A 12,379-nucleotide genomic window follows, 5' to 3' on the forward strand; every position below is an offset into this window, starting at 1 on the left:
GTTCATTTATGTGTTATAGTTGATAATTTTGGAAGTGGCAGCAATTTTGAATTCTATTTATGATTCACATTTTTTCACGTATTCAGTGCAGTTTTCTCATACTGTAATTTTACATCCTTATCCTTTTTCTGCTCCCTCTGCTCAAAAGCATTTGTTGAAACTGCCTATTTAACCCTGGGATAATCAAATGAATATTCTGAAAATGTAGGTTTTTAAAGGGAATCTACTGATATGAGGCCAGCTTAAGGATCTGTAGATAAACCATGCAATCACTTATTGCTGAAAAAACATTCCATAAACAGTAAGAAAAACACAAATGATCCATTCAGAACCTTTATTTCCCTTTCGCCAGTAGAGATTTCTTTTTAAAATTGTAGTGTCATCAGCCTTCAGGGGCAAAGAAGCCTGCAAGGCACTCTGGGCAAAGCCGTGTAACAGGTACGTAGTGTGTTGCAGGCCTCACAGACCCTGAGGAATTGAGCCCTTGGCAGAGGAGTCATACACTGTATTTAGGGGTATTGTGTTCTCAGGAGGACACCAAGTGAATTGGGGTACACATGAAGCTGTAAGGGGAATAATTTACATACTAAGTGGATGTGCTTTACACAATCTCAACTTATTTACACACACTTCACACAGACATCCAGAATTAACGGCCCAGCTTCCTTACAATAGGGGAACTCTGCATCTCTATGGTGCATCTCTCTGGAAGGCCAGTGCATTTCAGGCCATACCCTTTAGCGCCCGTTACCATAAAAAAGGCAACTTTATTGTTCATATTGCTCCATTGATGCTTCTTTAATACCGCACTACTTGAGTTTAAAGAAAACAAAAATGGTAGACCTGCTCAGAATGTTTTTTTTTGTTTTTTTTTTATCACAGAAAGTCTTTGTCAGTGTAAATACTCAGAAGCTGAAAGTTTCTTTTAATTTTCCTTCTCTTTTTTTGCAAAATAAATAGCCAGTGTTATATTTGTTTCCAGTGTATTTTTTTTTTTTGCTTCTTTACAAACATAAATAGTCAAGCGCTTCTTTGAAAATGTCCTAAAAATGTTCTGCTTTTTTTATGTTAAAAAACGTGCAGGACTTGGCAGAAGAAAAAATAAGAGTTATGTGCTGTGTGGAGAATCGTCAGTGGGAGGCTGTTTGCCCCAGTGTTGCCTCATCCCTGCTTCATCAGCCATTGTGACAGTGGTTTCATGAGTCAAGAAGTTCAACCATAATAATAAAGGCCAATGGTAAAGGACGGGCTATGTTGATGATACTGTCAGGTAGTCTACTAAGATCAGCAAAGAACAGGATTAAAAAATAAAAATAAAAATTATTAAGTTTGCATTCTAGCTGTTATATGTATACTTGCAATGGTTAGCAACTGCAAAACAGGCTTTAGGATCATCTTTCTAATTTTACAGATGGTGATGGGGGGGTAAAGTATACTTACGAGTGCAGTTGGCGCTTAAGAGAAGTTGTCATCGTGTTTGGCAGCTGTGCATGTTATAGTTCTGATGCATTACCTGTGCATGTTATAGTCCTACCATTACCTACCATTCCTACCACTCCACCATTTATTATAAATACATGGGAATCTTTTAGATTGCTTTTGGCGCCAGTCTACGTAGAGGTGAAAGCATATCCCTGTGTCCCAGGGGTGCAGGCTTGTCCTAATACCAATCCAGGAGGCTAGTAAATTTAAAGATGAAAGGATGGCCTTTAGTCATGATCAGCCCAGGGGAATAAACGACTAAGAGCGGCTTCAGCCAAACCACACACCCTGATGCATTTTGCCTCACCCGCCAGGGCTTATTCGTATGTGCAGGCCATAGACAGGTCGAAAGCCAAATGAATATTCTTGTCAACCATTAGATCGTTTGGTTTTCCTATCATTAGTTTTTCAGCAGCAAAAAGTGATTTTCGTGCCGCAACCAAAAGCGCCTGATCCAACATTTTTTTTTTTAGAAAAACAAAACAATTGATGGCACATCTGTATGACAAAATGAATGGCATTTTAGTTTTTCAGTAGACAGAGCATTCGGTTTTTGACTCATCTATGGCCTGCTTAAACCCCAGTGGGCAGGATGAAATGCATCAGGGTGTGTGGTTTGGTGGAGACATGTACGCTGAGGCCGCTCTTTATAGTTTATTCACCTGGGCTGGTCAGGAGTAGCAGCGATCCTATCCTCTTTACATAGGAACCTTATTTGGTTTATAAAACCCACGGTTGTATTTATCATAATGGCACTCCTAGGCCAGTTCCTAGGGCAGCACAGTAAGAGGGCCAGCACCAACCCTTGAAGTATACAAACTGTGATTTTTTTTTTTGTGTTTGGGGGGGGGGGGTATTTTGCTTCTCTGTTCTAGACAAACACCAGCCCATCTTTTGTTTCTAATGTTTATTGGCTTGTACAAGGTAGTTCTGCATATAAAGCAATATGCTCCTTCCCACAGCACACTCCAGCATTGGTTTTTATTAATGGCATGATATAAGGGATACAAGATGGTCTAAACACAGCCCTGATGACACCTAAAGTTGTCTATGATTCATAGGGTGGTTGGACTTTCATGCACCATCTGACCATTTTTGCATGTTAATGGGAAAGGGAGAGGGAAAGAAATTAAAATAGTAAATTTGACAGGTATTTTTCGGCATGGAACATTGGGAACTGGTTTTCTAACATATCTGAGCTAAATCTCTCCCCCACCCTTCCTCAACAACTGCCAGCCAGCTTTAAATATATTTATTTTCTATGAGATTGTTGCCAAATCTGACCAACTGTCATCGTAAAAGGAAGGGCCTAAAAAGGAAACCTGTGTTGAGAAAAATATATGGGCAGTCACTTCTGACCTCCATCTAACAATGGTTAGTGGGCTGACTATCATGCTAATCATATGATTTTAAACAACTTTAGTAAGTCAGAACACCATATATTTTCTGAATCTGTGAAAGGGTTTAAAGAGAGGGTCTGCATGACAGGCAGGCAACTAGAATTTTTGGAAGGAGAGATCAACAATAGCAGCCTTCTACCCTCGTTGATCAAGGGGTATCGGAGTTGTGACTACAGTTGGGATTTTTTTTTTCTTCTTCTCTTTTTTATTATGTGTTCTTTTGAGCCAGGGAATGCCCAAAGGCTCTGTTTTGTAGAGTACTTTTCTAAAAGTAATAAAAACAATCAGAAAAAAAATGCAATTGCACAATTCTATTTCTTTGAGCCCAGGTTCCCTTTAAAACTGTAGTATTTATGCAGGAGAATGCTAAAAGTACTGTGCTATGTCCCATTCTGTGTAGTGCCACAGGCTGGATTCATACTGTAGTATTATGTAACGTGCATTATGCCATGAGTTAATTTCCTCTGAGCTCTTCATATGTGATTTGAATGACACAAGGAAAACAATGGTTTTTTTATGTGCCCTGTTCACACCATACATGAGCGGTGTTGTGCAGAAAAACACAGCTCAATGCACCTGAAGTGAACAAGCCCTTAATCTCTTAAACAAGCTTTATGTTTATTGGGGGAAGCAATGGTCAGAACTGGTTTTACAAACTGTCATATTGGTTGTTCCCATTGAGAGCAGCTAATCAGCAGATGTCTGCCTGAACCAGGATCAGCCAACTGTAATCTCATGTCTAGGGCAAACCTTAACAGCAAATAATGACACTCGGGGGTTCATCAGATTTAAAGTCAGATATATCAAGATCTTTCAAAGTGCACTAGTTTGTACATATACATTTGTGGACTCTTATTAGTAGCTCATTTATATACAGTGGTTTGATTATTAAAATTAATGGCTGTAATGGATGGGCAATTCATGATGAAGACATAAATTGTGCAATTCATATTTATTAACCAACAGGTTGCATTTTACAAGAGTAAGGCAAACACAGGTTAAAGTCCCCAGTGCTGCACTGTGTTGTATTTGATCTCTTCACTTCCCTTTTTGTCTGGTTAAAGACCTATCATAGGCCATTGATTTCTAAGCACCTGACATGAGGGAAACAAGCAACAGATTTTCTTGAAATATAGTGAAAAAGATGGCTACTGTGTTTTAGAATGGTATGCGAATGATATATATTTTGGAAAGGGCCACTGAAGATGTGTTTCCTAATGAGGATTTCCAGTTTGAATGGAATCCCGTATTTACCAAGGACTCCTCCATACAGTAAGGGCTTGTTTACACCAGCAGCATGCACTACCACGTGTGTGATGTGAAGAAAGTGTTGTTAGAACTTGAAATGTGATGCAGTAGATTGTGCACCAAGTTGCACTGAAAAAAATACTGACCGCCATACTGTTTTTTAGCACACACCACTGCAACGTGGTGGTGTGAACTAACATGACAGGGAACAAGGCTTTTTGCCTAAACTATGTGTTGAGGCTGCGTTGGGCAAGGCTGCCAATGCATCTTGCCTGAACGGGCCCTAAAACTCAGAGGTATCACCACCTCCTACAGACTTTAACTAGTCATGGGCAGCACAGTGGATAGATGGTTAGCAATTCCACCTGTAGTACTAGGGGCGTTGGTTCGAATCCCAACCACACCACCACCTGCCTGGAGTTTGCATGTTCTCCCTGTGCCTGCGTGGGTTTTCTCTGGGTACTCTGGTTTCCTCCCATACTCCAAAGACATGCTGGTAGCTGAATTGGCTCTAGTATGTGAATGTATCAATGTGAGTTAGGGACCTTAGATTGTACACCCCTTGAGGGTTAGAGACTGATGTGAATGTACAATATATATGTGTAAAGCACTGTGTAAATTGACGGCGCTATATAAGTACCTGAAATAAATAATAATAGTCATCTACAGGGATGCTATTGTGCGGACTGTTTATAGCAGCTGGCAGACAGAAAACCATTTCTTCAAGCAGCCACTTCATAGTACGAACATTCCACAATAGCAGGCGAAAACTAGAATTACAGCATCTGCTCCCATTGAAACACAGGAGGGTGGTTTCCAGGCAAAGCAGAAATCCCCTTTAAACAGAGGTCTTCTTAGGAATCTGAGAACTATGATTGTCACCTTGGTTTGAACTGAGTTCTCTGCACCCAAATAAGCATTGCTTGTATTGCAGTTGTACATTGCAAGTATACAACAACATTCAAATTTCAATGAATTGTCGTACCCTGTGTAGGTTTGGCACATACAGGAGGTGCCAGGCATAGGTGGAATAATACAAAACTGTTTTTTTTTTTTTATTTGTTCGGTGCTGGCATTAAAGCATCCTTTCTGACAGTGACGGCTCCTTACCTGACACAACTTAAATCCCCTCTGGGCAGCCAGAACATCTCCAGGAGACCCAGAGATCTTCAGAATATTTCCACATCAGACATCAGTCGAGCACAAGTTACATCCACGCACACGCACACCACACATACTGAATACAGGGAGCAAAGAACATGGGCCCTATTCTTGGTCCAATACAGGATTATCAGACGTTATCAGCTTTGAAGAAACCCAGCCATAATCTCCTTCCACTGTCAGAATGAAGAGTTTGTGTGGGTGAGGGGTTCACTTAGGACTTGTCAGTGCAGTATGTGGGGAACCTCTGTGTATAACCTCACCCTTTGTTAGTGTTTACTTTTTCCCCTTGGCATGTGCTCTCGTGTTTGAGGACATGCCCTGTTTGCTGTGCTGGCTCCAGGAGAATTGCTTAGCACAAGCCAATGTATTTTAGATTGTTCTGGATAATAACATCTGTCACTGCGTCAAAAACAAACTGAATGTTGCTGGTGTCCGTAGCGCAGGTGAAGTGTGAATAAATCTCCTTGGTCTCCTTGTTGCGATTTAAGTCCTCAAACTGACGTTGAATATAGACTGCCGCTTCCTCATACGTATTCTGTCCCTTATAATCAGGAAAGCAGACGGTGAGAGGGATGCGTCGGATCTTCTCAGCTAGCAGGTCCTTTTTGTTGAGGAACAGGATAAGAGAAGTGTTTATGAACCAATTGTTGTTGCAGATAGAGTCGAACAGGCGAAGGCTTTCTGCCATACGGCTCTAAATAGAAAAGAAAAAGAAGTGTTAGGATGATGAGCTACACACAAAACTAGAACAGGGTTTTCAAACAATATCATATAATTTTTAAAGAAATCTGTATTTAATGGATTATTGTGACATAATATGAAAATGTTTCCTCTGAAAATTAAAAAGTCCCCCTCTCTAGGCTAATAAACATTTACAGTTACATAGTTAGTCTGGCTGAAAAAAGACAAAAGTCCATGCAGTTCAACCATAACAAAAATAATTACTACAGTAATTAATTAATTACTTGCATACTGTCAGGGAAAATGTTTAATACTTACCTTTCCAGTAGGCAGTGAAACAGATTCCTCCTATATTATATGGTACTTCAAGTTGTGTCTAGACACATGGGTCTGCTGTGCTCTGTTGTTTCCCCTGCTGGCTGCAATGTCACTTCAGGACACCATGGGGTTGATTTACTAAAACTGGAGAGTGAAAAATCTGGTGCAGCTCTGCACAGAAACCAATCAGCTTCCAGTTTTTTGTCAAAGCTTAATTGAACAAGCTGAAGTTAGGAGCTGATTGGCTACCATGCACAGCTGCACCAGATTTTGCAGTCCAGTTTTAGTATATCAACTCCCATGTGTTCAACATAACCAGAAGAGTCAGATACCAGCAGTGCCTTTTTACTGATTCATTTAGTAGGCCAGCAAATACAGGCTAAAATTATTAGCATTTTTGCTTGTTGCTAACACTGTGTGACCTTTTTCTAGTATTGGAGACAGTAGGAAAGGGTTAAAACCACTGACATATGTTTTGTAATATGTGTCCTGTTGGGGAGATTTCCCAAAACTTTCTGTCCTGGAGACACAACAGGAAAAGAAAATCTCCCCAAAGTGATCGAAATCCCTTCTAATTAGTTGTTACCAGAACAGGTGTCCCCATTTGAAGGCGTACCATCACTTCTTGTTTTGATTATTATTATTATTATATTATACAGGATTTATATAACACCAACAGTTTGCTCAGCACTTTACAATATAACGGGAGACAATACAGCAACAATACAGTTCAATACAAGAGGGATAGGAGGGCCCTGCTCATTGGAGCTTACAATCTAGGAGGGAGGGGCTAGTGGTACAAAAGGTAATAACTGTGGGGGATGGACTGGTAGGAAGAGTAGAAGATTCCATTATTAGCTGAGGGCAGGATAGGCTTCCCTGAAGAGATAGGTTTTCAGAGATCGCCGAAAAATGAGAAGAGTAGACGATAGTCTGATAAATTGGGGTAGAGAGTTCCAAGATGACAACTGTTTTGGTGACAGCTAGTGAAAATGGTCACCAGGACAAAAAGAGGGATGAATCTACCCAGTGGGGACACTGACAACAATAAAAACATGACAGAGTCTAAGGCTGCCCATAGATTGGTCTTTTTTTTTTAATCAGCCAGGCTGATAAAAAAACAAAAACAACAGATTCCTCCACACAAGCAAGGTGAACAGAGGAATCCTTCCCACTGTGATATTTAATTCTGACAGCCAGGGCTTCTCCGCTGTCAGACTACACTGATCGGTGCTGCAGTCAATTGGCTGCAGTTGCTCATCAAATGAAAATTTTCCAACATTCCCGTTTGACAGAAGATAATCACTAGTGAGTGTTCCTCCTTGGCTTGAATTACCCATCGCTGGAAACGCCTTCCTTTTATATTATTAGGCAGGATGCCTAAAGGGGATAGTTTAAATCAAAAGACCTTTGTGGGACATGATCACCAGGAGGTAATCATATAGCCAAGCCAAGATTTCTGTACCCAAGCTGAGGTCTTCTGAGGAAATCTCCTTGGATTCATTTTTCTTTCCTGTTTTCTGATAGGTGAATATTTCTATCTTTTAGAATCATATATTTGGTAATTGATTAGGCAGATTTGCAATGTGATTATCCCACCCCAAAACACCTTTGGGTATTGGTTGGAAGGAGTACTACTCATTCTTTTGATTACCATACTCTTGTACACCAGTGTGGGTTACAGTATCTCCTTCATCCAAAGAGGTTTTTAACCTCTATTTATATTTTATGATGTGAGGGCTCTTACTACCATAGCTCTTTACAAGATTAGATGTCTTAATAGAGTACTTAGAAGAAATCCAGGTATGGATACTTTTACATAGTTACATTGGTCCACTTGGATCAACGTAACTATGTATGCACCATACCTGTGGGATACCTCTAGAACAGCCTTTCTCAACCAGGGTTCTGCAGAACCCCAGTGTTCCTCCAGAAGTTGCCAAGAGTTCTTGGAACAATCAGCAATTTTTGCCTCTCAGGTAAGTTACCATTGACACCAATGATCTTTTAGTTATCTGAAAGAGGAGAATTCTACTCCAGGGCCACCAATGTAAGGGACATTCATTCCACTGGCCAGCATGCTAATGTACTGTGAGCTGTGGGATTAGTAATTATTGTAAGGGGTTTTCTGAGACCTAAAGGTTATTTCAAGGGTTCCTCCTTGTGAAAAGGGTTGATAAATGCTGTTCTAGAAGCTGAAATGTACTGTGGTAGGCACAGCTACTCCAGTGATCTCCACTAGCTTCCGGGTCCCATCCCAAGCTGCTGCCATGCTGCACTGTGAAAACAGAAACTGCTTTGCATTTTCTCAAAGAATGCAAAGCATTCTGTGATTGGATGAAGTGTAGAGCATAATGTCACCACCCCACATCTCCACCCCATCCCATCATCCAATGTCACAGGCAAGCATGATATTTGAATAGTTATATTGGTCCAATGTGGACCAATGTAACTATGTAAAAATATCCACACCTGGAATCCTTCTTTAAGACTCTTGCTGTTGGTTGTTGTTCTTTTCTCTGGACAGTTTGTGCTTGGCCAAGCTTCAGTTCCTGAAGTCAAGACTTAGGTACGCTACTCTTAAGCTTTGCTTGCCGTTAAATAAATGGTTATGCCTATGAATTATGTCTATTCAAACTTCCCGTTGGGAATCTTTTTTTTCTCGGGTACTTGGCCCAGTAAACATTTCTTGTTGACCACATTATTTGTTGGTCTGGTTTTCTCCCATTCAGGTAGTGTGTTGTTCCATCTGTTTTTTGGGGATGGTTGGATGGATGGTTTGCCTATTGAGGACAATCACTCTTTTAAGTGTCAATTTTTAAGTACCAATTTTTATTAACTGGTTATTATCAATCTTGATCCTCGGTGCCCTCTCCTTGGTCATGACAATTTCCATATTTGGTTTTGCTCTTTCTTCATTTAGCCTTTATTAAGGCGCTGATTCTTTCAGATAGCATTTTGTAGTATAATCTCCAAATTTCTTTTATTTCTCAACGGCTGTTGCCACCCTCCATTTGAATTTATTTTTGACATTCTGACTGTTTATGGATCCTTAAATTCCTGTGTTCCTCAGTGGGCCATAAAAAATAGGATTTTTGTACTTACCAAAACAGTCTATTGTGGAACACAGGTTCCACCCCACCGTGTTACCTGCTCATTGTACTGCTTGCTCACAAAATTAAGCCAAGATGATTAGAGGTGGGGTATACTGAGTGTAGGTTTTTTGTGTGCAGTGTCCCTGTCTCCTGTAGATGGCAGTATAACCCAACCATCTAAAAATTCCTAAATTACTGTGTCCCTCAATGAACTTTAAAGTTTAACTAAAGGCAAAACTTTTTTTCTTTTTTTCAGTTTTGGACAGACTGGAGATGGATTAGAAAATCTGACAGGTTTCCATTTTTGTCTGTGCCCCCCGCTAGGGAGATTCATCCCCTCTATTTGTCCTGTTTACCATTATCATTGAAAGTAAAAGTAATAGAAAATCCCAAATTATGGGTTGTCCCCAGAAAAGTAATAGAGGGGAAATCTTCCAATGGGGACACGAAGTTCTGGTGACCTGGGGAGCCCCAAAAGATTCCCTTAATTTGTAGGAATTTCCTTTCTCTTCCTGTTTTGGCTATGGGACAGGAAGTGAAGATATATCTCCCCAGTGGAAAAAAATTGACAAGGGTTATAACTCTCCCTAACCCATACCTTATAACCCTCCCTTACGCTATCCAAAAATAAAAGTTTTGCCTGTAGTTCTACTTTAAGAAAAAGATTTTAGGGCAAGTACAAAATTCTTATTTTTTCATGTTGTAAGTGGTAAGTATCTTCTTACAACTCTAAATATAAAGTGATTGTTGCTGATTATGGTCAGATTAGGTATGCTGACCAATCCGGGGAAAGTATCTGAAACTGATTTTCCTGGCTGATGTATACTCTTTCCTCATGGTAAGAAGGCCAGTATTATATTTGAAAAAAAAAAGCATTCATATTTATATCATAGTCTTCCTACAGAATGATCATGCAGCAGATTTTCAGACCTCAATCTAAAATCCATATGTATACTGATTAGCAAACTAATACACATTAATCGGTGTCCAAAATTCTTAAACCCTGTGAAAAAACACTTTAGAAAAGTCTCACTTTCACCCTTGAAAGTATAAATGAATTAATTAAATGCCCTTCTTAGTGTCCATATAATCATAACAAAAATAAAAATGAAATCCATAAATTAATTTATGGATTTTATTTTGATATTTTGATTTTTGTTATGATTATATGGACACTAAGAAGGGCATTTAATTAATTAATACTGATTAGCAAACTGAATATTGGAATATAAACAAGTGCAGCAGACCAATAAATTATTGTCAATGTAAAGGTATGCCCCAGGCATGTGCACTGTCAATATACCAATGTATGTATCAAATATATGCACTACATATAGGGTATGTAAAATGTTGATGATAAAGATTTTTCATTGGTTAGATTATTTCCTGACAACTGACTAGCTTTGTATGAGAGATCATGACAACTATTGGTTTATAAACAGAAGCTACCTTCTAAATCCATACAAAACCTTCACTCAATTTTGTAAAATTTGATAAAAGAACTACTGCTACAATCTGAAGCTGGCAACGCAATACTGCCATTTCATTTTCATAGCAAAGGGTGCCCTTATCTTGCTAATGACTGAATATCTGAATTCAAATATAATCATTCCTTTGCTACTGGTATATCTCTGTAGATATTTGTTAATGTTAAAAAAAATAATTATTTTATCAAAAGCCAGCTTATACAGTTCCTGGCCCTTTAAATTAATTCCACATAGAAACATGTAACTCCTTATTGGGCCAGACTGTCTAGAAAACATCAGCAGTGAAATGCAGCCATCACTGCGGTTGCCATGGGGATAGGAACTAGACCTCATGAGAGGAACGTGTGTCATGGACGTTCCCAGCTGAATAGCCCACATGGACAGCAATGTAAAAATTTTAATTAGCCTATATACCAAAATTAATTAATAGGAGGCAAGTGATCTGTGAGGCCTGGGAAAAAGAAATAGCGAGAGCAGAGGGAGGGAGAATCGGCACTATGCAACATGGGGATAAATGACGTTCTTCTAGTTGTTCTCCCAGTGCTGTGCTTTTGGCAGGAGTTCACACAGAGTAATTGGATTTACTGTGGACATGCTCTCTAGATTGCTTGGTGTGGATGCTGCCACAGCTTTCTTCAGACATTGTCATGTATCCACAAGGCAATTAACACACAGACCACAAAATTCCAGCAATTGCAGTCTTTTGGTTGGCTCATGAGTTGCCTCTTGGTTCATTTTTTTAAGCAGAATAATCACATAGGGAGGAATAACTAACTAACCACTGAATTTGTATTGTGTGGGATACTGTCTTATATTTACTGAAGGTAAATCACTGCCAGCAGAATTGTCTAGGGTTGAATTATCCACACAGTTCTCGAATATGTATGTATGATGTAAAGTGATCTACAGTACAAGAAGCTGTTGCCTATAATGGGCCAATCATTTGAGGCCAGGGTATTCCCCACCCTGCAGCCTCACATATAGATGCCCCCTGTATACAAGCAGCTTCGGGGTGAGTATTGCTTCCAGCGGAGATGACTGGCTCATTACAACCTTCCAACTTCCAGACAAGTCCATTGACTCTATAGAGACACAGCTCCTTGGTGGGCTTGGCCTCATGGGTTCGAAAGAGCATGTGAACATACCCAAGCTCATCTCTAATGGCCAGATGGAATGTTTGAATTGCTTGCAAGTCATGCATGGCATCAGATGAGACAAAAAAAATCAGACATCTACCTACTTCTTTTCAATCTTAGCCATTCAGCCTCCTATCTTTTTGGTTGTCAATATTTTAGCCATTTTTCTAAGCATACTCTACTGTACATGGTACTGAACACTTGTTAGACAGCGAGGAACAGAAGTATTTGAACACCCTGCGATTTTGCAAGTTCTCCCACTTAGAAATCATGGAGGGGTCTGAAATTCACATTGTAGGTGCATTCCCACTCTGAGAGAATTAAAAAAAGAAAAATTCAGGAAATCACATTGTATGATTTTTAAAGAA

The 12,379-nt window shown here is 39.6% G+C and overlaps 2 protein-coding genes across 2 annotated transcripts in view; one reads left to right on the forward strand and one right to left on the reverse strand.

The window, feature by feature from the left end:
- Positions 1-12,379, forward strand: part of RSPH14 (radial spoke head 14 homolog) — a 272,302-nt gene that overhangs the window by 29,750 nt on the left and 230,173 nt on the right. The gene's annotated exons all lie outside the window — the stretch shown is intronic.
- The window catches only part of GNAZ (G protein subunit alpha z), a 187,136-nt gene continuing 175,077 nt past the window's right edge, over positions 321-12,379 (reverse strand). Inside the window, exon 3 of the mRNA XM_089653241.1 lies at positions 321-5,988. Coding sequence (XP_089509367.1) covers positions 5,644-5,988 — 345 coding nt within the window. The 3' untranslated portion in view covers positions 321-5,643. The remainder of the gene's footprint in view (positions 5,989-12,379) is intronic.

The sequence above is a fragment of the Staurois parvus genome, unplaced genomic scaffold, assembly GCF_062004578.1.
Source record: "Staurois parvus isolate SC_StPar_1 unplaced genomic scaffold, SC_StPar_1.0 ptg000704l, whole genome shotgun sequence".
Lineage (NCBI taxonomy): Eukaryota > Metazoa > Chordata > Amphibia > Anura > Ranidae > Staurois > Staurois parvus.